At 46.1% G+C, this 27,637-nt stretch overlaps 2 protein-coding genes across 2 annotated transcripts; one reads left to right on the top strand and one right to left on the bottom strand.

The window, feature by feature from the left end:
- Positions 1–3,175: 3,175 nt before the first annotated feature.
- LOC125508093 (putative leucine-rich repeat receptor-like protein kinase At2g19210) lies at positions 3,176–27,302 on the bottom strand. The gene is made up of 12 exons (XM_048672676.2): positions 26,460–27,302; positions 26,173–26,366; positions 7,234–7,733; positions 6,948–7,086; positions 6,761–6,832; positions 6,511–6,582; positions 6,357–6,437; positions 6,072–6,238; positions 5,751–5,992; positions 5,554–5,680; positions 5,064–5,132; positions 3,176–4,879 (listed from the first exon to the last, which is right to left on the bottom strand). Exons 1-12 carry the CDS (start codon positions 26,982–26,984, stop codon positions 4,194–4,196), a joined length of 2,874 nt encoding a protein of 957 aa, XP_048528633.2. The 5' UTR covers positions 26,985–27,302; the 3' UTR covers positions 3,176–4,193.
- LOC147970511 (uncharacterized) lies at positions 8,790–26,095 on the top strand. Its single transcript, XM_087525642.1, has 2 exons — positions 8,790–10,260; positions 25,557–26,095. The coding sequence occupies exons 1-2, from the start codon at positions 8,805–8,807 to the stop codon at positions 25,697–25,699; spliced, it is 1,599 nt and encodes a 532-aa protein (XP_087381768.1). The 5' UTR covers positions 8,790–8,804; the 3' UTR covers positions 25,700–26,095.
- Positions 27,303–27,637: the final 335 nt, after the last annotated feature.

Below are 27,637 nucleotides of genomic sequence, written 5' to 3'. Positions count from 1 at the left end.
GCAGGCTTTGTTGTGAACGAAGCTGACAAATGTGTGTGCTATCGCCATGGTGGGGGCGAGGGAGTTATCCTGTGCTTGTATGTTGATGACATACTGATTTTTGGAACAAATCTGAATGTTATTAAGGAGGTCAAGGTTTTCCTATCTCGTTGTTTTAAGATGAAGGATTTAGGAGTGGCTGATGTCATTCTGAACATCAAGTTGTTGAGAGACTATGATGGTGGGATTATATTGCTTCAATCTCACTATGTGGAAAAGATCTTGAGTCGCTTTGGCTATAGTGACTGCAAGCCCTCTCCAACACCATATGATGCAAGTATGTTACTTCGAAAGAATCGAAGAATTGCTAGAGATCAATTGAAATATTCTTAGATTATTGGCTCGCTTATGTACTTAGCAAGTGCTACAAGACCTGACATCTCTTTTGCTGTTAGCAAACTGAGTCGGTTTGTCTCAAAACCAGGAGATGTGCATTGGAAAGCTCTAGAGAGAGTTTTGTGTTATTTGAAAGGCACTGCAAATTATGAAATTCACTACACCGGGCATCCAAAGGTGCTTGAAGGGTATAGTGACTCAAACTGGATCTAAGATGCTGATGAGATAAAGGCCACGAACGGTTATGTATTCACTCATGGAGGTGGCGCTGTTTCTTGGAAGTCTTGCAAGCAGACCATTTTAACGAGGTCAACAATGAAAGCAGAACTCACAGCACTAGATACAACTATGGTTGAAGCAGATTGGCTTCGCCGGCTCTTGAATGACTTGCCGGTTGTTGAGAAACCTGTACCAGGTGTCCTTATGAACTGCGACAATCAAACTGTGATCACAAAAGTGAGCAGCTCAAAGGATAACATGAAGTCATCAAGACACGTTCAGAGAAGGTTAAAGTCTGTCAGGAAAATGAAAAACTCCGGAGTTATTGCATTGGATTATATCCAAACGTCTAAAAATCTGGCAGATCCTTTTACTAAGGGTTTATCACGTAATGTGATAGATAATGCATTGAGGGAGATGGGTATGAGACCCACAATATGAGTTGTTCACAGTGGTAACCTATTCTTTGTGATCGGAGATCCCGTGAATTAGATGTGGAAGACAAGCTGTTGGTTAACTGAGAGGAGAGTATCCTTACTATTCACAATACCACTCCATGAAGATGCAATATTCTCCTAATCTGCATGGTAGGTTGATATATATCTTAATGTGTTCTAAGTGGCTCATTAAAGCAGAGATGTTATCCTGCAGAATATATTTTGAAGAACACACCTATATAAGTCTGATTGTCAAACGTCGCAATCTATGAGAGTAGGGTTCTCTCTAGTAAACTCATGAAAGGTCACGGAGTATGACGCATAAGCTCCACCCGCAGGGAAGACCCACGGTAGCCACGTATCGGTCAAGGCTTTATGTGAAACTAGATTCGCAGAAAACTTGCAGTTCAAGGCCCAGTCTGTGTAGCATAGAGTTCTAGGTGGAAGTTCAACTTAACAGTCTCCACTGCAGTACCGGTATATAAAACAGTGTTTTGGAACCAAAGACAAATTTCTGTGTGCCTCTGGGATCTGGTCGGGGATTGCTAAAATTTAGTCTATTTTGGGCAGCCCAATAACTATTTCAAAAATTCCTAATAAATCCTAGAGGCCCACTTAGCCCATTTGTGCAAGGTAAGGGATACTACTAAAGTTTAGTCCCACATTGCTAGCTTAGTGGGAGTTGGACCTCCTTATAAGGGAGGTTTTTTCCCCACTTGTACGAGCATGAGAACAAGAGGGATATCCACGCGCGCTCCTCCTCCGCTGCCCGCCTCGCCACGCCACGCCTCGTCACGACGCGCTGCGGGTTGCGGGTTGCGGGAATGGGCCGAGCCGATATCTAAATTTTTGCCACGCATTACGGGTATACGAAAGGTCACACGGAAGTTGAAAATATTTTTGCGAAAGTGGAGTTCGAATGCGAACGGTGCAGCCCTTCGGCTGCTGGCTGTTCGTTTCACCTTCCGTCGCTGCCCTCTCGCCTCCTTCTCTTGCGCCTATAAAAGGGAGGTCGCTCCTCCCAGAGAGACGCATCAGAACCTCTTCCTCCTCTCGCCACAAGTTCCTGAGCACTGCGCTGCTGCTACGATCTTCCCCATCCCGTCTTGCGGCGTGCACCGCAGGTCGGGACAACAGGCCTCCAAAACCGCACCTTTTGAGTCATGTACGGGAGAAGGGTGATAAGGTTTTTGGGGAGCGCTCAGCGCGACTACTGGCTGCTTCATCACGGACGGTCCGGTCACTGACGACTACTTCCCCGACGTCCACGATCTCCTCGACGACATGACAGGCGAGGACATCAACCCCAAGTCCAGCACTTCCACTGTTGTTGTCCCGTACGTGTTCTTGCTCTTTCTGTTAGATATCATGACACAGTTATTTGCTCTACTTTCCGTCCTACATGTGTTAGGTTCTACTTCATATATGCAACTTCATCTGGTGTCTGTTCTAGATGTGTTTAGTTCAAGTTCATATATGCAGATGCTCTTTACCTTCTCTCTGTCCGAACGCATGACTTATTTTATCTCTACTATATTAGTCATGCTTTATCTAGTATTTCTGTTAATAAAATCATTCGATAAATTGCTCATATTTCCAACAAAAACCACCTGTATTAAGAGAAGGAGACGGTTAGAAAATTGGAACCGCCTCCAGTTCGTAAGTATTTGTGGTGGCTTTTGATTTGCAACCACTTGTGTTGTTCTAACACCTACCCTATATATTTCCTCTGCCTCATTCCTCACACTACCAAGCCTCGAGTGCTCTCCGTGCTGCGTGTTCCCGTGCTGTGGCAATGCTCGTCATCGTGTTGTGTGGCCGTGTCGAGTCTCGTTCCCTTGCTGCGTGTGGCCATTCTCGTAGCCGTGTTGTGCGTGGCCGTTCTCGTCGCCCTGCTGCGTATGGTAGTGGCTGTGGCCACCCCCAAGCTCCAAACGACTAAGGTTTGGGGCTCAGAAGCCCTATATCTCCTAAAGCCCAAACCCCCCACACAGAAATTTTAACTTAACTAGATTGCAGTGCTTAATTATACAATAGGTAGATAGCATTCCTTAGTACTGCATCTAGTGCTTAATTAGTATTACCACTACTAGACATAGTATTAGATTAGCTAGATAAACTACTACTTGTTGGAGGAGATGCAGATGACGCCGGAGCCAGAGGCCTCATCGTCGTGGGTGCCGGCCAGCATCCCGCCAAACGGGTGGTTGCCGTCTTCGGTGTTGCCGAGGCCGATAAACATCTCCTCCAACTTGCCCCTCGCATCGGCCAACAGGACGCGGTTGGCAGCGACCTCGCGCTCGTCGCCGATCAATCCGGCGATGGTGCGGTCTTCCGCCACCACGTCGGTGGTGCTCCCGCTGCTTCAAGTTTTGTCCACACTGCAACTGCTTCATCTTCTCTGTAAAATGCAAAGTCCCTCAACTTCTTTGTTATAATGGAATTTGCTACATCTTCTCTGCTTCATGTTCTCCATAAAATGCAAACTGCTTCAATCTCTCTATTAAAATGGAAACCACTACAACTTCTCTGCTTCATCTTCTTCGTAAAATGCAAACTACTTCAATCTCTCTCAAGGCAATGATGCCACTGCTGCAAAGAGTTGATAGACAAGGCAACAGAGGCAGAGTAACTGACGGCGGTGGCAGCGGATGGAAGGTGAAGCCAGCAAGCTCCCAGAGGCCATGGGAGTCACGACGCTGGGGGACAGCACCAAGGAGAGCACCACGGCAAGTTTGACGGGCATCTTGGCCCAGTGGTATTTCCGTGCCGACCGAGCTTCCGGATGCTTTAGGTGGAATTAACCACTCGTGAGTGTAGTAAGTGTCTAACATCTTCATAATTAAATGCCGCAGGCTTCTCCCCAGCTCAAAAAAAAGAGGAAAAGTATGGCAACCTGAACCAGGTTGTGTATTCTTGATATTTTTTTCTTGCTTTAGTTTGAGAAACTATTGATGGAATTACCATATGTGCAGCCCCATTTGAAATACCTTCCATTCAGTTCTCACACCAAGCTCACATCCTAATTATATAGTCCACAGAGATCCAACTTTAGTTCCTCATCAGTTACTTGCTACAAATACAGGACTAAAGTTTCTGATGCATACCAAACTTATATACAAACCCGAGACTCTAAAACCATACAAAATTAGACTGTTGGTCTCATCTTGGTGCCGGACCTATGTGAGTCGACGATGTATCGCCAACCTGCCCCAACTCAAGCACACTTTGCTGTTTCAGATCATTTGCTTGAGCATCGTTGTGCGAGTCAGCGCTTGTTGCACTGAGATTACTTGTGCCGCTAGTGACTGAGTTGTAATTGCCCATTCCACGAGACACCTCCAGCTCCAAGCATTCCTTGAGCTCAGCCACAACATCTGTCATCGTTGGTCGTTCCCGTGATGGTTGTTCTTTGCAGTGCAGTGCCAGCTCTGTAACCTTCCAGACTGAGTTGACATCATACTCCCTCCCCATCTTTGAGTCTGCAATGCTCTCGATGTTACCCTCGGAGAGCTTTTGGCGCACCCACTGTGCTATATGGATACTCTCAGTGTCAGTAATGGCGACCGCCGGCGACTGACCGGTTATAAGCTCCAGTAGTACAACTCCAAAACTATACACGTCACTCTTCTCACTGAGCCGGGATGTATTATAGTATTCAGGGTCAAGATACCCCAGGGTGCCTGCTGGTTGGGTAGTAATATGGGTCATGAACTCATCTGCGAACACCTTGGTCAGGCCAAAGTCAGATATCTTTGCATCTAGGTCAGCAGATAGCAGGATGTTCTTTGTTTTCACATCCCTATGGATCAGTGGCGGTTGGCAGGACTTATGTAGATACTCCAATCCTGTATCCATGAGGACCACGACCAGCGTCCAGTTAGCAGATAGCGATGAGTTAAGGATGTAGGTAAAAATTAGCTACAATTGGCCAGATGGATGAGGTTTTGGTCGGTTTAGCTGGTATAAGTACAAGTCCTGGTGCAATCATGCTACTATATTACAGTTTCAGGTGTGTATAGTCATACGAACCATGGGCAGAGTCGAGAGCAATCTTGAGACGCCGGTGCCAACTGAGGGGCGTAGCAATAGAGACCTCTCCTGTGACAGAGCATCCAAAAACATGGCTTATAAGAAGGTTTGCAGATCAGTAAAATTCTGACAAGAAAAGGTATGTAATTTATCAGTGTAATTTGGCCCCAATTTGTATCATGGAATAGGTGTGCCATTTAGTAAAATCTTGGCCGCTCTGTCCACTAATCTGTTAATACTGTACTGGACACATGAGTTTAGCATTCACAATTGACAAGTGGATAAATAAGTATAGTTTTGCATGCCACACTTTTGAGTTTGTTCAAAGTCATCACATCCTATAGAAAGTATGTGCTTGTGTAAAATTGTCCCTTTTTTTATGCCAATAATGTAATTGAATAAGTTGGAACAATGGGCACTAAACTTTGTAACAAAGGAAAGGCTATGTGGAACTAGTGAGGTGATTTTTTTCATGGAGATACTGACTTACCTCTTAGACGATCCTCTAGGTCTCCACCATGCATATATTCATAGACAAGGGCCAGTTGTTTCTTGTCCTTGCAATAACCAATCAAGGAAACCAGGTTCCTGTGGTGAACTCGACTTAAGTGTTGGGCCTGCGATTTGCAGTAAGAACATTTGGTTCAAGGATACAAACAATAAATTTCAAAGTAGTTAAAAGCCTACCTCAGATAGAAACTCCCTGTCCCCTTGAGATGATGCTTTTGAACGGATCTTCACAGCAACTGGGCTTCCATTCTCCAAATAGCCTAGAAACACAGCACCAAATCCTCCTCGCCCTACTTCTTCCTTGAAGTTAGCTGTGATGAGCTTCAGCTCTTTGTAGCTGAACTGTCTATTCTCAAACAGGTTCGACCTCTCCCTGTCCCTGGGGCTATTAAGCCTTGCGCTATTTGCCATCCATGTATCTGGAATCAAACCTGACTTTATATGGGTGATCTTTACTTACTACGTATAAATTTGCTGGTTTCCTCGGTGAAATATTACCTTGTTTAATTCTCCTTCTATGAAGGATGATAATTGCTGCCACAAACAGTAGAGTAGCTACAGCTATTGGAACGGCTATCGCAATGATGAGTTGTCTGTTATTTTTCTTGTCGTTTGGAGCACATGTAGAAGCACCATTGTCACAGATATTTGCATTATTACCAATCCTAGAATTAAAACAACAATGTCTGAATTAGCTAAATTTGGAGCAAGAAAATGCGAAGAAATTGATCCATTTTGACGTTAAAAAAAGAAAGAGTGAAGGTGTAAGTTAGCTATGCAAACCTTAATACAAGGGATCCATTTTGACGCTTTCGTACTAGAGCTGCAGGAATTGATCCACTGAGTTTGTTGCTTGACAAATCACTGTAGAGCACAAATATTTTGAAATATGCTGATGCACATATTGAAGTGAACTGAAGCAAACAAGTATACTTACAGGAATTTAAGTGATGGCATTTGTGCCAGAAAATCAGGTATTGGACCAGACAGGCTGTTATTGGACAAGTCCCTGGAATTAAAATTCTTATGAGAAAATGCTTGAGTACGTATAATAAAAAATAAAATACAAGCAATATTCTTATATTGTGTCAGATATTAAATAGCTGCTAAATACTAGAAGATTATGGGAACCTGAAGGTGTTCTTAGAGTCAGAATATGTCGTACGATGATCATATCGGGCACTTACAGGTATTGAAGAGATTTTAGATCACCGAAAGAAGGATCAACTGCACCGGTCAACACACTAGATGACAATACTCTGTTGCAAATCCCATAGTAGATTAGTATCATGCCATGGAAAAGCTTTCTTTTTTAACCTTTCAACTTTCAAGTACAAGCATGAATGTGCAGTTCTTTTGCACTTGACAACTTACAGAGCTGTTATCCATGCAGGACCAGATGAAGAATAACTGCAGTTCAGGCCATTCCAGGCAAATGCTTTCGGCGCACAAGGATCACCCATCCAGTTTTTCTTCAGCATGTACGTCTTGCGAATTCCCATCATGGCCTTGGCTGTTAATATGGAAAAACGGAGAAGCTGTTTCTGAGGTTCTGCTTTACGCTATCCAGAAACAAATAATTCAAAGCTACTGGACTAGCAAATTTCAGTCCAAATTAGGATCCTTGACAATGGAACACATGGATCAAAGCGCAAGGTACCGTCTCCATTGTTCGTTGCAAGCTCAGTCATCTGCCGCAGTGAGTATATCTCGAACGCGTTCAGGATGGGCGGGAGTGTGGCATCCGGCGTGGCGACAAGCGAGACGGTGTGCTGGCCTGACCCCTGCACCACCACCTGTTCCACAACCTCTGCGGAGAGGTACTTCGGGGTGTAACTCCGGCTGCCGTTCCATGAGGCGGCGTCGACGAGGATGTCGAACCGCCTCAGCGCGTTGCCTGGCAGCTGCTGTAGCTCAGCGAAGTAGAGCAGCAGGAGGTAGGCTGCGGTGCTGCTGTCGTTGTTCTGGGAGGTGTCCGGGCTCCATGAGAAGTCGAGCCGGGTTCCGTTCACCGGAGTGGCGGCACTCCGCAGCACCACAGGCGGCGCGTCGAAGCTGCTGGCCTTGGAGACGTCCACGTCGGCCGTCGTCATTATGTTGGTCCACGCAGCGACGTCGCCGTAAGACTGCCAGATGCGGTCATAGGAGTCAAATGGGTACCTGTTATTGTTGGCAAGAAGCGGAATCCGGTGTGAGAAAATCGGCAGAAATTGCAACTGGTGTGTCTTAAACTCCAGACTCTGGTTTGACACCTATAGATTTTGCAGAATTGACTCATGATCGACCTAAAATGTTGCATTTGGTTTGGTAGCAGAGAAGGCCAGTGTCGATCATGCTACTTGGCAGTTCATTCAGGAATGAAGTGCAACAACAATTTATATAGTGATATAATCTTTAGCTGTGGGGTCAATGGCCAGCCGTCAGTTTGACCGCATTTCAAGCGGAACTGCGTGTTAGTGTCTGCTGGGATTAGGGAGTTGTGATAATAAACCATGTTCTAGAAAGGTGATAATGTTTAGAACCTTGTTTTTTTTTTTGCGGTTGTAGAACCTTGTTAGTTGTCTGAGATTGCTAACCACTCTTCCAGGGTGATATCTAGATGATTGCTCATATCATATGAGCTTTGCAGGCGAGATAAGGGCTAGTTCTTTTGGACAGCTTAAGAAATAAGCTGCCTCTCCTCGGCTTAAAAAATAAGCCGCTTCTTAAGTTCGTTGAGACTTCTAAATTAGCTATCCCACAACTAGTTTAGAAGCCCCGATGAATAAGAAAGACGGCTTATGGGATAAGTTGGGGAGAGGCGGCTTGTTTTTTAAGCTGCCAAAAAACTGGCCCTTTAGAGCAACATCAACTATGAGGGGTACAATCAAATGGAGGACAAAACTCAAGCTCAGGGTCACAAGGTTGTGTCATTTTTGTCTGTGAGACTGTTTTCAACTTCCACCTAACACCAGTTAGCTTTAGCCTGGATAAAAGTTGCATCCTTACGTAAGCACCGAGACGCCGGTGGAGAATGCGTCGGACAAGGATGATACTGATAAGATGAGCAAAGGTCAGCGTAAGAGGGAAAAGACATATTGTTATCGTTGTGGAGAACCTGGGCACTATGCGGTGGGTTGTACGACGGAGCTTTGTGACATTTGTTTGCGACCGAAACATGATGAAGCCTGTTCTCTTTTGTCAGCTCCTAAGCCGGTGGTGAACTTATATGGTGTGTGTGACGAAAAACTTATGTTCTTTGAGACTCCAACTATGAGATCTTGTAGACCACGGTTGGAGAATGCTAGAACTGGCATCATTCAAGTGACTAAGGGCACTCTTTCTGAGGATCAGATTATTTTACAACTCAAGAGATTAGTCTCTAGCTCGTTTCAGTGGGTTCTCGTTCGGATTGATGAGATGACGTTTAAGGTTGACTATCCCACGAAATATGATCTTGACAAGATTAATGAGTTTGGCATGTGCAAAGTTTCTGGTAGTGCATGTATTCTAGAGTTTGATGAGTGGAAGCGCAATGATCCGGTGGGAGTGCCACTTGTTCAGATTTGGGTCAGATTTTTTGGCCTACCCCCGGAACCACTTAATGACTATTTGGAGACTTGGAGCCAAGGGTCTCTTATTGGAAAGACTCTGGAGGTCGATATGCCTTTTACGCGTATGCATGGCATTGCACGTATGCGGGTGGGAGTTCGGGATGTGAATGCGGTCCCGTGCTTTTTAGATTGGGTTTATGATGGCATGAGTTATGATCTAAGAATTGAGATTGAGGGAGTTCCGATGATCCAAGATGCAGACAAAAGCATGAGTACTGATAGTGGGACTGATGGTGGTGACGGCAGGCAGGACGATCTTATGGACCATGACCAGCCTGCAAACAATTCACTTACTCCCGGGGGGCAGGGTAAGGAGCCCAAGGCCCCAGTGGGCAAGGCCTCTGGTTCGGCGCCCATAGCAGGTCTTCGCCAAGAGGTGCTGGATGCGATAGTGCCACCATCTCGGATTCTCACAACATTGAAGGATGATGACCACACTCCTACGGATGCGAGATGCACGACCCCTGCCCCCATATCTCAGTCCAAGTCAGGACTTCGTTTTGGGTCTTTTGGAGCTGTTTCGGCACCTGGGCGTCTGTGGGGAGATCGGATGGAGCGAGATGACCCTGTTGAGCATGTTTTACCTCCGTTATCTCCTGTCCGGTTTTCGTTCGAGGGTGGTGATGCTATGGCAGAACCGATGTCATCTAAGGGAAGCAACTCGAGGCAGGCGGCCCCAGTTCTTCCTTCTTCGGCGGACGTCACACCTCGGCGGGCTACTCCTTCACCTACACGACCACACGAGGCGGATGTGGTCGTGGAGGGGTATGGGCTTTCTTCTGCTCTAACTCCGATGGAGGATGCGACTTCTACACAGGTGTCGCAGGAGGCGACGACGGTGGAGGTGCCGGCTTTGGGTACGGGTCCAGAACCGGAGCCGATGGTGGGCTTTCCGGTGCTACCTTCCGCACCTCACACTGGACGGGGGACGGACTCTTTTATCCCAGAGGTGGTGGCCTTTGGGGGTATTCCAGATCCGACGTCGGGAGGGAGGCGCTCCAGCCGGCGCATCCAGGAGCAGCCGGATGCGGATGAGTTTCAGCTTGGCCGCGCCATGCGGATGGCCAAAATCCGCGACACAGAGGCTTCTACAGGTTTGTCTTTAAATACCGATATTTCAGTTTTACATTTTTCTGAAGATGATATCTTGCATAGAGCGGATAAATTGGGTATTTGTTTAGGTGCCAACAATCGCGAAGTAGTTACTTCTATCAATGAGCTTCTTGATTTAGAAACTGATAGAGCAATGGCGATGCTTAATAATTTAGCGGCAGTCCAACCAATGCAAGAAAGTGAGATAAATGAGTTGGGTATGTGTGAGTTGGAGGGTTTATGCGAGGGTTTAGTTCCTGCAAACCTTCTACATGAGGAGACTTTGGAAGAGGAGGGGCATGCGGCCTCTCTGTCTTCACCTGTAGGTCCTGCCGAGGACATTAGTCATGCGGACTCTTTGATCCTCCCTCAGCCTCCAACGCGTAAACGGCAAAAAAAGGTGTATGGCCTTTCTGCGGCGCGTCGAAGTGCTAGGATTAAGTTTAAGAAGAAATTTCACGATGATTCATGAACGGCATTTTTTGGAATAGCAGAGTTCTAAGGGACTTGGCTAAACGTAGGTTTTTGGCGGATGCATCTCGGGATTACAAACTTGATTTTATTGCGTTGCTAGAGACTGGTAGGGCGGATTTTACTTCGCAGTTTCTTGGAACGATCTCAGGAGGTCTTGATTTTGATTGGCATTGTTTGCCACCTCGGGGAAGATGTGGCGGGATCCTCCTAGGTGTCAATTGCGAGTCGCTGGTGAAAGATCGTGGATGTCGCCTAGAGGGGGGGGGGGTGAATAGGCGTTTTAAAATAATTACGGTTTAGGCTTGAACAAATGCGGAATAAACCTAGGGGTTAATTTGCCAAGAACAAAGCCTAAAACAACTAGGCTCACCTATGTGCACCAACAACTTATGCTAAGAAAGATAAGCAACTATGTGATAGCAAGATATATGACAAGAAACAATATGGCTATCACAAAGTAAAGTGCATAAGTAAAGGGCTCGGGTAAGAGATAACCGAGGCACGAGGAGACGACGATGTATCCCGAAGTTCACACCCTTGCGGATGCTAATCTCCGTTTGGAGCGGTGTGGAGGCACAATGCTCCCCAAGAAGTCACTAGGGCCACCGTAATCTCCTCACGCTCTCGCACAATGCAAGATGCCGTGATTCCACTAAGGGACCCTTGAGGGCGGTCACCGAACCCGTACAAATGGCAACCCTTGGGGGCGGTCACCGAACCCGTACACTTTGGCAACCCTTGGGGGCGGTCACCGGTACCCGTCAAATTGCTCGGGGCGATCTCCACAACCTAATTGGAGACCCCGACGCTTGCCCGGAGCTTTGCACCACAATGATTGAGCTCCGAACACCAACAACCGTCTAGGGAGCCCAAGCACCCAAGAGGAACAAGCTCAAGGGTACCAAGCACCCAAGAGTAATAAGCTTCTCAACTTGTAACTTCCACGTATCACGTGGAGAACTCAAACCGATGCACCAAATGCAATGGCAAGGGCACACGGAGTGCCCAAGTCCTTCTCTCTCAAATCCCACCGAAGCAACTAATGCTAGGGAGGAAAATGAGAGGAAGAACAAGAGAGAGAACACCAAGAACTCCAAGATCTAGATCCAAGGGGTTCCCCTCACATAGAGGAGAAAGTGATAGGTGAAAATGTGGATCTAGATCTCCTCTCTCTTTTCCCTCAAAAACTAGCAAGAATCCATGGAGGGATTGAGAGTTTAGCAAGCTCGAAGAAGGTCAACAATGGGGGAAGAACACGAGCTCAAAGGATAAGGTTCAAAGGGAAGAAGACCCCCTTTTTATAGGAGGGGGAAAATCCAACCGTTATCCCCCACTCAGCCCCGCAGAGAGCGGTACTACCGCGGAGGCAGGGCGGTACTACCGCTCATAAGCGGTACTACCGCTCCCCCTCAGCGGTACTGCCGCGCCAGAAGAAAAGGGGCTGGGGCTGGGACCCAGAGCGGTACTACTGTGGAGGCAGGGCGGTACTACCGCTAATAAGAGGTACTACCGCCACTACTACCGCAGCAAGTGCTGTTGGAAATATGCCCTAGAGGCAATAATAAATTAGTTATTATTATATTTCCTTGTTCATGATAATCGTTTATTATCCATGCTATAATTGTATTGATAGGAAACTCAGATACATGTGTGGATACATAGACAACACCATGTCCCTAGTAAGCCTCTAGTTGACTAGCTCGTTGATCAATAGATGGTTACGGTTTCCTGACCATGGACATTGGATGTCATTGATAACGGGATCACATCATTAGGAGAATGATGTGATGGACAAGACCCAATCCTAAGCCTAGCACAAAGATCGTGTAGTTCGTATGCTAAAGCTTTTCTAATGTCAAGTATCATTTCCTTAGACCATGAGATTGTGCAACTCCCGGATACCGTAGGAATGCTTTGGGTGTACCAAACGTCACAACGTAACTGGGTGACTATAAAGGTGCACTATAGGTATCTCTGAAAGTGTCTGTTGGGTTGGCACGAATCGAGACTGGGATTTGTCACTCCGTGTAAACGGAGAGGTATCTCTGGGCCCACTCGGTAGGACATCATCATAATGTGCACAATGTGATCAAGGAGTTGATCACGGGATGATGTGTTACGGAACGAGTAAAGAGACTTGTCGGTAACGAGATTGAACAAGGTATCGGGATACCGACGATCGAATCTCGGGCAAGTATCGTACCGCTAGACAAAGGGAATTGAATACGGGATTGATTAAGTCCTTGACATCGTGGTTCATCTGATGAGATCATCGTGGAACATGTGGGAGCCAACATGGGTATCCAGATCCCGCTGTTGGTTATTGACCGGAGAACGTCTCGGTCATGTCTGCATGTCTCCCGAACCCGTAGGGTCTACACACTTAAGGTTCGGTGACGCTAGGGTTATAGAGATATTAGTATGTGGTAACCCGAAAGTTGTTCGGAGTCCCGGATGAGATCCCGGACGTCACGAGGAGTTCCGGAATGGTCCGGAGGTAAATAATTATATATAGGAAGTGCTATTTCGGCCATCGGGACAAGTTTCGGGGTCACCGGTATTGTACCGGGACCACCGGAAGGGTCCCGGGGGTCCACCGGGTGGGGCCACCTGCCCCGGGGGGCCACATGGGCTGTGGGGGGTGCGCCTTGGCCTACATGGGCCAAGGGCACCAGCCCCAAGAGGCCCATGCGCCAAGAGAAGAGAAAAAGGGGAGAGTCCTAAAAGGGGAAGGCACCTCCGAGGTGCCTTGGGGAGGATGGACTCCTCCCCCCCCCCCTTGGCCGCACCCTTCCTTGGAGGAAGGGGCAAGGGCTGCGCCTCCCCCTCTCCCTTGGCCCTATATATAGTGGGGAAAAGGAGGAGCAACCATACCTAAGACCTGGCGCCTCCCTCTCCCTCCCGTGACACATCTCCCTCCTCCCGCAGCGCTTAGCGAAGCCCTGTTGGAATCCCGCTACTTCCACCACGCCGTCGTGCTGCTGGATCTCCATCAACCTCTCCTCCCCCCTTGCTGGATCAAGAAGGAGGAGACGTCGCTGCTCCGTACGTGTGTTGAACGCGGAGGTGCCGTCCGTTCGGCGCTAGGATCATCGGTGATTTGGATCACGACGAGTACGACTCCATCAACCCCGTTCTCTTGAACGCTTCCGCGCGCGATCTACAAGGGTATGTAGATCCACTCCTCCCTCGTTGCTAGATGACTTCATAGATTGATCTTGGTGACATGTAGGAAAATTTTGAATTATTGCTACGTTCCCCAACAGTGGCATCATGAGCTAGGTCTATGCGTAGTTTCTATGCACGAGTAGAACACAAAGTAGTTGTGGGCGTTGATTTTGTTCAATATGCTTGCCGTTACTAGTCTTATCTTGATTCGGCGGCATCGTGGGATGAAGCGGCCCGGACCGACCTTACACGTACTCTTACGTGAGACAGGTTCCACCGACTGACATGCACTAGTTGCATAAGGTGGCTAGCGGGTGTCTGTCTCTCCCACTTTAGTCGGATCGGATTCGATGAAAAGGGTCCTTATGAAGGGTAAATAGCAATTGGCATATCACGTTGTGGTTTTGCGTAGGTAAGAAACGTTCTTGCTAGAAACCCATAGCAGCCACGTAAAACATGCAAACAACAATTAGAGGACGTCTAACTTGTTTTTGCAGGGTATGCTATGTGATGTGATATGGCCAAAAGGATGTGATGAATGATATATGTGATGTATGAGATTGATCATGTTCTTGTCAAGGGAATCACGACTTGCATGTCGATGACGAGACAACTTCAAGAAGACACGATGATGGAGATCATGATGATGGAGATCATGGTGTCATGCCGGTGACAAGATGATCATGGAGCCCCAAGATGGAGATCAAAGGAGCTATATGATATTGGCCATATCATGTCACTATTATTTGATTGCATGTGATGTTTATCATGTTTATGCATCTTATTTGCTTAGAACGACGGTAGTAAATAAGATGATCCCTCACTAAAATTTCAAGAAGTGTTCTCCCCTAACTGTGCACCGTTGCTAAAGTTCGTCGTTTCGAAGCACCACGTGATGATCGGGTGTGATAGATCCTTACGTTCACATAGAACGGGTGTAAGACAGTTTTACACATGCAAAACACTTAGGGTTAACTTGACGAGCCTAGCATGTGCATAGACATGGCCTCGGAACACAGAAGACCGAAAGGTCGAGCATGAGTCGTATAGAAGATACGATCAACATGAAGATGTTCACCGATGTTGGCTAGTCCGTCTCACGTGATGATCGGACACGGCCTAGTTGACTCGGATCATGTAATCACTTAGATGACTAGAGGGATGTCTATCTGAGTGGGAGTTCATAAGATGAACTTAATTATCCTGAACATAGTGAAAAGATCTTTGCAAATTATGTCGTAGCTCGCGCTTCAGTTCTACTGTTTAGATATGTTCCTAGAGAAAATTTAGTTGAAAGTTGATAGTAGCAATTATGCGGACTAGGTCCGTAAACCGAGGATTTTCCTCATTGCTTCATAGAAGGCTTATGTCCTTAATGCACCGCTCAGTGTGCTGAACCTCGAACGTCGTCTGTGGATGTTGCGAACATCTGACATACACGTTTTGATGACTACATGATAGTTCAGTGTGTAATGCTAAATGGTTTAGAGTTGAGGCACTGAAGACGGTTTTTGAAACGTCGTGAAAACATATGAGATGTTTCGAGGACTGAAATTGGGATTTCAGACTCGTGCCCACGTCAAGAGGTATAAGACCTCCGACGATTTTCTTAGCCTGCAAACTAAGGGAGAAAAGCTCAATTGTTGAGCTTGTGCTCAGATTGTCTGAGTACAACAATCATTTGAATCAAGTGGGAGTTGATCTTCCAGATGAGATAGTGATGTTTCTCCGAAGTCATTACCACCAAGCTGCTAGAGCTTCGTGTTGAACTATAATATATCAGGGATATATATGATGATCCTTGAGATATTCGCGATGTTTGACACCGCGAAAGTAGAAATCAAGAAGGAGCATCAATTGTTGATGGTTGGTGAAACCACCAGTTTCAAGAAGGGCAAGGGAATAAAGGGATACTTCATGAAACGGCAATTCAGCTGCTGCTCTAGTGAAGAAACCCAAGGTTGAACCCAAACCCGAGACTGAGTGCTTCTGTAATAAGGGGAACAGCCACTGGAGCAGAATTACCCTAGATACTTGGTAGATGAGAAGGCTGGCAAGGTCGATAGAAGTATATTGGATATACATTGTGTTGATGTGTACTTTACTAGTACTCCTAGTAGCACCAGGGTATTAGATACCGGTTCGGTTGCTAAGGGTTAGTAACTCGAAATAAAAGCTACGGAATAAACGGAGACTAGCTAAAGGTGAGCTGACGATATGTGTTGGAAGTGTTTCCAATGTTGATATGATCAAGCATCGCACGCTCCCTCTACCATCGAGATTGGTGTTTGCGTTGAGCATAGACATGATTGGATTATGTCTATCGCAATACGGTTATTCATTTAAGGAGAATAACGGTTACTCTGTTTATTTGAATAATACCTTCAATGGTCTTGCACCTAAAATGAATGGTTTATTGAATCTCGATCGTAGTGATACGCATGTTCATGCCAAAAGATATAAGATAGTAATGATAGTACCACCTACTTGTGGCACTGCCACATAAGTCATATCGGTATAAAACGCATGAAGAAGCTCCATGTTGATGGATCTTTGGACTCACTCATTTTTGAAAAGTTTGAGACATGCGAACCATGTTTGTTGGTAGATATGCATGAAGAAACTCTATACAGATGGATCGTTTGGACTCACTTGATTTTGAATCACTTGAGACATGCAAATCATACCACATGGGCAAGATGACTGAAAGCCTCGTTTTCAGTAAAATGGAAATAGAAAGCAACTTGTTGGAAGTAATACATTTTGATGTGTGCAGTCCAATGAGTGCTGAGGCGTGTACTGGATATCGTTATGTTCTTACTTCACAGATGATTTGAGTAGATGTTGAGTATATTTACTTGATGAATCACGAGTCTGAATTATTGAAAGGTTCAAGTAATTTCAGGGTGAAGTTGAAAGATCGTCGTGACAAGAGGATAAAATATCTATGATATGATCATAGAGATGAATATCTGAATTACGAGTTTGGCACAGAATTAAGACATTGTGGAAATTGTTTCAAAACTAATACAGCCTGGAACACCATAGTGTGATGGTGTGTCCGAACATCATAACTGCACCCTATTGGATATGATGCATACCATGATGTCTCTTATCGAATTACCACGATAGTTTATGGGTTAGGCATTAGAGACAACCACATTCACTTTAAATAGGGCACCATGTAATTCCGATGAGATGACACCGTATGAACTATGGTTTAGAGAAACCTAAGCTGTCATTTCTTAAAAGTTTGGGGCTGCGACGCTTATGTGAAAAAGTTTCAGGTTGATAAGCTCGAACCCAAAGCGGATAAATGCATCTTTATAGGACACCCAAAACAGTTGGGTATACCTCCTGTCTCAGATTCGAAAGCAATAAGGGATTGTTTCTAGAATCGGGTCCTTTCTCGAGGAAAAGTTTCTCTTGAAAGAATTGAGTGGAAGGATGGTGGAGACTTGATGAGGTTATTGAACCGTCTCTTCAACTAGTGTGTGGCAGGGCACAGGAAGTTGTTCCTGTGGCACCTACACCAATTGAAGTGGAAGCTTATGATAGTGATCATGAAACTTCAGATCAAGTCACTACCAAACCTCGTGGGATGACAAGGATGCGCACTACTTCAGAGTGGTACGTAATCCTGTCTTGGAAGTCATGTTGCTAGACAACAATGAACCTACGAGCTATGGAGAAGCGATGGTGGGTCCGGATTTCGATAAATGGCTCGAGGCCATATAATCCGAGAGAGGATCCATGTATGAAAAAAAAGTGTAGACTTTGGCAGAACGGCTCGATGGTCGTAATGCTATTGAGTGCAGATGGATTTTAAAAGGAAGACGGACAATGATGGTAAATGTCACCATTAAGAAAGCTCAACTTGTCGTTAAGATGTTTTCCGACAAGTTCAAGGAGTTGACTACGATGAGACTTTCTCACTCGTAGCGATGCTAAGAGTCTGTTGGAATTATATTAGCGATTACTGCATTATTTATGAAATCTTGCAGATAGGATGTCAAAACATTGTTTCCTCGACGATTTTCTTGAGGAAAGGTTGTATATGATACAACCGGAAGGTTTTTGTCAATCCTGAAAGATGCTAATAAGTATGCAAAGCTCCAGCAATCCTTCTAAGGACTCGAGTAAGCATCTCGGAGTTGGAATGTATGCTTTGATGATGATCAAAGATTTTGGGTTTATACAAAGTTTATGAGAAACTTGTATTTCCAAAGAAGTGAGTGGGAGCACTATAGAATTTCTGATAAGTATATGTTGACATATTGTTGATCAGAAATGACATAGAATTTCTGGAAAGCATATAGGGTTATTTGGAAAGTGTTTTTCAATGGAAAGCCTGGATTAAGCTACTTGAGCATTGAGCATCAAGATCTATAAGGATAGATCAAAACACTTAAATGGTACTTTCAAATGAGCACATACCTTGACATGATCTTGAAGGTGTTCAAGATGGATCAGTCAAAGAAGGAGTTCTTGCCTGAGTTGTAAGGTATGAAGTTAAGACTTAAAGCTCGACCACGGCAGAATAGAGAGAAAGGACGAAGGTCGTCCCCTATGCTTAAGACGTAGGCTCTACAGTATGCTATGCTGTGTACCGCACCTGAAGTGTGCCTTGCCATGAGTCGGTCAAGGGGTACAAGAGTGATCCAAGAATGGATCACAGGACAGCGGTCAAAGTTATCCTTAGTAACTAGTGGACTAAGAAATTTTCTCGATTATGGAGGTGGCAAAAGAGTTCGTCGTAAAGAGTTACGACGATGCAAGCTTAACACCTATCCGGATAGCTCTGAGTAGAGATACCGGATACGTATAATGGAGCAACAATTTAGAATAAGCTCCAAGTAGAACAGTTATTTGGATTAGCTCCAAATAGAACGTGGTAGCTGCATCTAGGAGATGACATAAAGATTTGTAAAGCACACACGGATCTGAAAGGTTCAGACCCGTTGACTAAAACCTCTCTCACAAGCAACATGATCAAACCCAGAACTCATTGAGTGTTAATCACATAGTGATGTGAACTAGATTATTGACTCTAGTAAACTCTTTGGATGTTGGTTACACGGCGATGTGACCTGTGAGTGTTAATCACATGGCCATGTGAACTAGATGATTGACTCTAGTGCAAGTGGGAGACTGTTGGAAATATGCCCTAGAGGCAATAATAAATTAGTTATTATTATATTTCCTTGTTCATGATAATCGTTTATTATCCATGCTATAATTGTATTGATAGGAAACTCAGATACATGTGTGGATACATAGACAACACCATGTCCCTAGTAAGCCTCTAGTTGACTAGCTCGTTGATCAATAGATGGTTACGGTTTCCTAACCATGGACATTGGATGTCATTGATAACGGGATCACATCATTAGGAGAATGATGTGATGGACAAGACCCAATCCTAAGCCTAGCACAAAGATCGTGTAGTTCGTATGCTAAAGCTTTTCTAATGTCAAGTATCATTTCCTTAGACCATGAGATTGTGCAACTCCCGGATACCGTAGGAATGCTTTGGGTGTACCAAATGTCACAACGTAACTGGGTGACTATAAAGGTGCACTACAGGTATCTCTGAAAGTGTCTGTTGGGTTGGCACGAATTGAGACTGGGATTTGTCACTCCGTGTAAACGGAGAGGTATCTCTGGGCCCACTCGGTAGGACATCATCATAATGTGCACAATGTGATCAAGGAGTTGATCACGGGATGATGTGTTACGGAACGAGTAAAGAGACTTGCCGGTAACGAGATTGAACAAGGTATCGGGATACCGACGATCGAATCTCGGGCAAGTATCGTACCGCTAGACAAAGGGAATTGAATACGGGATTGATTAAGTCGTTGACATCGTGGTTCATCCGATGAGATCATCGTGGAACATGCAGGAGCCAACATGGGTATCCAGATCCCACTGTTGGTTATTGACCGGAGAACGTCTCGGTCATGTCTGCATGTCTCCCGAACCCGTAGGGTCTACACACTTAAGGTTCGGTGACGCTAGGGTTATAGAGATATTAGTATGCGGTAACCCGAAAGTTGTTCGGAGTCCCGGATGAGATCCCGGACGTCACGAGGAGTTCCGGAATGGTTCGGAGGTAAAGAATTATATATAGGAAGTGCTATTTCGGCCATCGGGACAAGTTTCGGGGTCACCGGTATTGTACCGGGACCACCGGAAGGGTCCCGGGGGTCCACCGGGTGGGGCCACCTGCCCCGGGGGGCCACATGGGCTGTGGGGGGTGCGCCTTGGCCTACATGGGCCAAGGGCACTAGCCCCAAGAGGCCCATGCGCCAAGAGAAGAGAAAAAGGGGAGAGTCCTAAAAGGGGAAGGCACCTCCGAGGTGCCTTGGGGAGGATGGACTCCTCCCCCCCTTGGCCGCACCCTTCCTTGGAGGAAGGGGCAAGGGCTGCGCCTCCCACTCTCCCTTGGCCCTATATATAGTGGGGAAAAGGAGGAGCAACCATACCTAAGGCCTGGCGCCTCCCTCTCCCTCCCGTGACACATCTCCCTCCTCCCGCAGCGCTTAGCGAAGCCCTGTTGGAATCCCGCTACTTCCACCACGCCGTCGTGCTGCTGGATCTCCATCAACCTCCCCTCCCCCCTTGCTGGATCAAGAAGGAGGAGACATCGCTGCTCCGTACGTGTGTTGAACGCGGAGGTGCCGTTCGTTCGGCGCTAGGATCATCGCTGATTTGGATCACGGCGAGTACGACTCCATCAACCCCGTTCTCTTGAACGCTTCCGCGCGCGATCTACAAGGGTATGTAGATCCACTCCTCCCTCGTTGCTAGATGACTTCATAGATTGATCTTGGTGACACGTAGGAAAATTTTGAATTATTGCTACGTTCCCCAACAAGTGCCGCAAAACCCGACACGAGAAAAAGCGCACTCGAGTCGAGGCGGTAGGAGCACGGAGCCGCAGCGGTACTACTGCTGAGACCATCAAGCGGTACTACCGCTCCGAGGAGCGGTACTACCGCTGTGGCCCGCGGTACTACCGCTGCGGAGCGGTACTGCCGCTTGTGACTCCTCAGCGGTACTACCGCTGGGTACCACGGTACTACCGCTGGGACCCTGACAAAAACCACACTCAAGAAAATCAGAACTGCCATAACTTCTGCATATGAGCTCCGAATTGAGCAAACTCAAGCTTGTTGGAAACAAGACGACGAGTAGCATCAAAACAGCGGCGATAGAGGAGACAAACCTCCAACGTCTGGTTATAGTAAGAAGAGGCAGGGGAGGTATGCCAACAAATAGAGGAGAGAAACCTCCAACCGAGAAGAACCGGCAAAACCTCCAACATCGAAAACATCATAGAAGATGCATGCGAACTCCGTTTTCGATGAACTCAAGCTTGTCATCAAGATGACCATAAGCTCTAAGACTCACAAAGAGAACCAAACAAGAACCAAGAAAGATGATGCAAGGATGCAATGGTTTGAGCTCTCTATGAACGATACGATCAAGCTACTCATTGAGAGCCCCCCTTGATAGTACGGCAATCGATCCCATAACCCGGTCTCCCAACTACCATCATGAGACCGGTAAAATAGAAAACCTACCAAGGGCGAACCTTTGCCTTGCACATGGTCCATTTGAGCTAGATGATGACGATCTTGACTCCCTCAAGTTGGACCACCTTTCTTGATTGGGTTGACTTGATGAAGACTAGTTGATTACTCCCCCATACTCCACTATGGGTGAGCCACTCTTCCGCACATCTTCACAAGTTCATTGTCACCACAAAGGACGGCAAGCTTCAAGCATTTGATCTCTTCGTGATGCTCCACTTGAACTCGCACACGGCAATCTTGATGACGATCACCACTTGATGTCATCCTCTCCATGGGTTGAGAGATATCTTCCTCTTGACACAAGCCCATGAACATGTACCTAACCCCACGTAGAACTCTCACATAGACCATGGGTTAGTATACAAAGCACAATGGACAATGCTTACCAAACCATGGGATCACTTGATCCCTCTCGGTACATCTTCTATGCTTTCTGAGTTGATCAACTTGATTCACTCTTGACTTAGTCTTGATCAACCTTGAATCTTTCCAACTCTCTGCATTTGGATGATGTCTTGAAGGTAAACATGAATGATCACACAATCTTCTTCTTCAAGACATGCTTGCAATAAGCTCAACTCTCAAATGACCAATCTTTGGATAATTCCTTGAATAGCACCTTGGTCGACACAAACTCTTCTTGAAACCAACACATGTACTCCAAGAAAAGCCTATGGACAAAACCTTCAAATATAACTCAAGGCAACCATTAGTCCATAGAGATTGTCATCAATTTCCAAAACCAAACATGGGGGCACCGCATGTTCTTTCAGCTGGAGGTGCTTGATGTTTTCTGGGGGGAATTTGCAGTTAAGTTCCATGTGCGGTCGAAAGCTGACGGGTTCAGGTGGGCTTTAGTGGCTGTGTATGGAGCGGCACAGCCTGAGCTTAAGTCGGACTTCCTCGCAGATTTAGTTAGGATTTGTGGGGATGATACCTTACCTGTTCTTGTTGGTGGTGAATTTAACATTATTAGAAGACGAGAAGAGAAAAATAATGACAATTTTGATGGCAGATGGTCATTCATGTTTAATGCGATTATTGAAAGCCTGGACCTACGAGAGATTGATCTCACAGGCAGGCAATTTACTTGGGAAAATAATCTTCCAAATCCGGCGTATGAAAAACTTGATAGAGTTCTCACAAGTATAGAATGGGAACAAAAATTCCCTCTTGTGATGGTGCAAGCGTTACAGAGGGGAATATCTGATCATACACCCCTTCTTGTAGACTCTGGTGAGGCGGCTCACCAAGGCAACAAAAATGTCTTCTCTTTCGAAACTGCGTGGTTCGAGAGAGAAGATTTCCTTGCGTTGATAGCAAGGGAATGGGCGGCGGAACAAAGGGGAGAGACAAATATTGATCGGTGGCAGAATAAGATTCGACATCTTAGACAGTTCTTGAGAGGATGGGCTAAGAACAATAGTGGGGTTTATAGAAAGGAGAAAGAAAGACTGTTAAAGATCCTTAATGACCTAGACATAAAAGCTGAAAGTACTGCGCTGGATATGGATCAGCGAGTGTCTAAAAGAGAAGCCGAGGTTTTGCTAGCGAAGCTTCTTAGAGAGGAGGAGTTGAAATGGGCACGTAGAGCGAAAGTGCGCCAGGTGGTTCAAGGAGATAATAATACTCAATTTTTCCATATGATTGCCAATGGGAAACATAGGAAGAAGAGAATCATTCAACTTGAACAAGATGACGGGACGATTGTTGGTCATGAAAACCTTAAAATGTATATTACCAACTATTATAAAAAACTATTTGGGGCCCCAGCTGAGAATTATGTCGCCCTCGATGAGAGCATGGTGGACGACATTCCTCAACTGAAAGATGAAGAGAACGAAGTAATAATTGCACCTTTCTCTGAGAAGGAGGTGTTTGACGCAATATCCCAAATGGAAAATAACAAAGCACCTGGTCCGAATGGATTCCCAGCTGAGTTTTACAAGAAATGTTGGGGTATTATTAAAGGTGATTTGATGCCAATGTTCAATGATCTGTTTAATGGCCACCTTCAACTTTTTAAGCTTAACTTTGGGACTATCACGTTGTTACCAAAGAAGGCGGAAGTGATTCACATTGAGCAATTCAGGCCGATATGTTTGCTCAATGTAAGCTTCAAGATTTTCACAAAAGTTGGTACAAACCGTCTGACTCAGATTGCTCATTCGGTGGTACAGCCAACACAGACTGCCTTCATGCCAGATCGACACATCCTCGAGGGAGTGGTCGTTCTTCATGAGACTTTACACGAAATTCATTCGAAGAAGCTCGATGGAGTGGTCTTCAAAGTGGATTTTGAAAAGGCATATGATAAAGTGAAGTGGTCATTCTTACAGCAGGCCTTACGTATGAAAGGATTTGATGAGGCCTGGAGGAAGCAGGTAGAATCATTTGTACAAGGGGGTAGTGTAGGCATCAAAGTAAATGACGATATTGGCCAGTATTTCCAGACGTTAAAAGGATTGAGACAGGGAGACCCGATGTCGCCAATTCTCTTTAATGTCGTGGTTGACATGTTGGCCGTTCTTGTTAATAGAGCAAAACAGGACGGTCAAGTAGGGGGGCTCATACCACATCTGGTTGAGGGTGTGGTGTCCATTCTTCAATATGCCGACGATACCATCATTTTCATGGAACATGACCTTGTTAAGGCCAGAAACATGAAGTTATTGCTTTGCCTATTCGAACAACTATCAGGGTTGAAAGTTAATTTTAATAAAAGTGAGCTGTTTTGCTTTGGACGCGCCAGAGAAGAACAAGAAACCTACAAGCAACTATTTGGCTGTGAAATAGGCACACTACCCTTCACGTACCTAGGGATTCCGATTCATCATCGCAAGCTCACAAATAAAGAATCGAAATGTATCGAGGATCGGTTTGAAAAGAGGCTAAGTTGCTGGAAGGGCAAACTTTTGTCTTATGAAGGAAGATTGGTGCTTATTAATTCTGTACTCACAAGTATGCCCATGTTCCTCCTCTCTTTCTTTGAAGTCCTGGTTGGGGTACGGAAAAGATTGGACTTTTATCGATCTAGATTCTTCTGGCAAATTGATGAGAACAAAAATAAGTATCGTTTGGCAAAGTGGGATGTAATTTGTAGACCAAAGGACCAGGGAGGCTTGGGAATTGAAAACTTGGAGGTGAAAAATAGGTGCTTACTCAGCAAATGGTTGTACCGGTTATGCACAGAAAGTGACGGAGTTTGGGCTCAGCTATTGCGTAACAAATATCTCTATGCCAAAACACTAGCCCAGGTTACGGTAAAAGCGACTGACTCACCATTCTGGAAAGGGATTATGAGGACGAAAGTGGCGTTCTTTAACAGGATCAAATTTATCATCGGGAATGGACGGGATACTCGATTTTGGGAGGATACTAGGTTAGGAGATTCGCCGCTGGCCTTACAGTATCCTTCCCTTTACAACATTGCGCAGCGGAAAGAGGTTTCCGTTGCTACAGTGCTGGGTACTATCCCGCTTAACATACAGTTTAGACGGTCTGTTATTGGCGACCGTTGGACTAGGTGGATACATCTTGTGCGTAGGTTAATGGAGGTTAACCTTTCGGATGTACCAGACACTTTGCAATGGAAGCTTTCCAACTCAGGGGTCTTCTCGGTTAAATCCATGTACATGGATTTGATTAATGCCGGGACCATCCCGAGGACAGCTCATATTTGGAAAGTTAAGGTGCCCTTGAAGATAAAAGTTTTTATGTGGTTTGTGCATAAAGGTGTCATTCTTATTAAAGATAACTTAGTTAAGCGTAAGTGGGAAGGAAGTAAAAGATGTTGCTTTTGTGATCAGGATGAAACAATAGAACATCTATTTATCAAATGTCCACTTGCTAAACTGCTTTGGAGAACTATCCATGTTACTTTCAACATAACTCCACCTCGCACGATATCACATTTGTTTGATAACTGGTTGACTGGAGTGGAGCCAAAGTCCGCGGCACATATCCGAGTGGGAGCATGTGCATTACTTTGGTCTCTATGGAATTCTCGCAATGACGTTGCATTTAACAGACAAACCATTACCAACTTTTTGCAGGTCATCTTCAGAGCGACTACTTGGATCCGTACGTGGTCATTACTCAGTCGTGCGGACCACAGGGAGCATATGGATATTGGATGCAGCCGATGGGAGATGGTTGCACGGGATACTTACAACCGGTTTGGATGACGGTCCAATAATAGGATAGACGTTTAGTCTCCTAGTCTTGCTGACGACGGTTGTGATTTTTATTTTTGGCCACTTGTGGCTTTTCTTCGCTTAGTGCGACCTTTGTTTATTTTTGAGACCTCCGTTTGGAACCTTTGAAACCTTTGAGATACTTTTTAATAAATGGTTGTGTGTATCAAGAGATGCAGAGGCCGGGGGTATACCTCCTTTTCGAAAAAAAAGGTTTTATGTTATTCAGTGTGCATACGCGGTGTCATTTTGGAGCAGAGTAAGTGCATACTAGTAGCGGTTTTCTTACGACTCTGCAAAGCCTATTTTAAAATGTTCATCCAAATGGAAACTTGTGCAATAAACCAAGGAATGCTGCTGCCCTACGTGATGTGTGCAAATGGTCAAGATAACCCACTTCGACGTTCACATCAAGTAAGTAATCGGCAGGCAACTATAATATGCATCAGTAGTTATCACCGGAGACCGGACGAACCTGTATAACTTATAGGAACTAGCCGGCCGCCAGAAGTGGTAGCGGTTCAAGGCGAATCTCGCCGCCGGCCGGCGAAGGTTGAGCAGGAGCAGCGACTGGTTCACGGTGGCCTCCGGGTACATGGCCGCCCTGAGCGGCCTCAGGTCAAGCCCGGAGATGAAGGGCGTACCCTGCCCTATGTCCACCAGGCACACCTGTATGTAAACCAAAAATAGTACTTGTCATCAACCCGTTCATCACTCAAGAAAAGCTCAGACTGTGAAGTCTGCCTAGAGGACTCCTGGGACCTGAAAGAAATCAGCCGGGGACACGACGACGGCCTCGAAGATCAATATGTCGTCGGGCGCGGTGACGTTGACGGCGGCCCAGCGGTTGACCCCAAGGTAGAGGTGGAAGGACGGGGGCCTGTTGAGCGCGTCGTAGTTGCCGTAGTAGAAGCTGGACCTGACGAGGTACCTGCCTCCCGGCGAGAGCCCCCGGAGCGTGTAGCAGCTGCGCGCAGCACCACCGGAGAAGTGGCGTACGGTGAGGTACCGCGCCGCCAGACCGCGGTCGCTGTACGGCGGGCTGATGCCGGCGTTGGCCCCCGCTCCGGCGTCGACGAAGCCGGCGTCCGAGACGTACCTCAGGCCGCTCGTGGACTCGTGGGGGTAGCTCGTGCCGTCGGCGATCCCGCAGTCGACGCTGATGAAGCCGAGGGCGTCGGACTGGCCGTGGATGGGAGTGACGAGCTCGGGTGACACGAAGCATGATAGGAGGAGGAGGGACACGAGCAACCGAGGACAAGCTGGCTCCATGGCTGGCTGCTGCATGCACGTTGTTCCTCCGGCGGGTCTTCCCTCTCTCCTGATGTTGTTCTGTCCTTTTATGTGAAAGTCAAGGCCTGGTACGTCGTACGTGTCGCTGCCAGCCGGCCGGCCGGCGAGGTTGGTGGTGTTGGAGGAGTAGTGGCGACGTTCGGTTGGGCTCTCATCAGGCGGTTGCGCGTGAAGGTCAACTCGTTCGTTGCAAGTGAGAAGTGTTATCGGCGGAGGAAACGCCGGAGAATTTCGGGGGTCGCAGCAGCAAACAAGTCAGCAGTCAAGCGAAAGGAGCATACGGGATTGAATTAGGAGAGGGCCGATTAGACTATTCATAGTGGGGAATAACTTACTAGTAATATACATATCTTACCGGTATATGTTACTACCTCTATAAAAGCAAGTATAATAAGGTGACGTAAGTGGGTTGTAAGAATTTAAATATTATATTATTGTTGAGTTGGATAAGAGAGAAAAGGAGAGAGAAGAGAATCGGGTTGTAGACTTACAGCTGGCTGTAGCACAAGCTTCAAAAAGTTTTGTGAGAGTGAAAATTGAGTCATATGTTAACAAAGTAGTATTTCTTATAGCCAACTATTATGTGTGTTGGGTATTACATTGGTTATAAGTGACATGGCAACATGTTATAGTCAGGAGCTGGCTAT

The sequence above is a fragment of the Triticum urartu genome, chromosome 5A (assembly GCF_056163025.1).
Source record: "Triticum urartu cultivar PI428250 chromosome 5A, HENAU_Tu73, whole genome shotgun sequence".
NCBI lineage: Eukaryota > Viridiplantae > Streptophyta > Magnoliopsida > Poales > Poaceae > Triticum > Triticum urartu.
The sequence above is the reverse complement of the archived record's forward strand: the minus strand, read 5'-3'. Positions and strand labels throughout refer to the sequence as shown.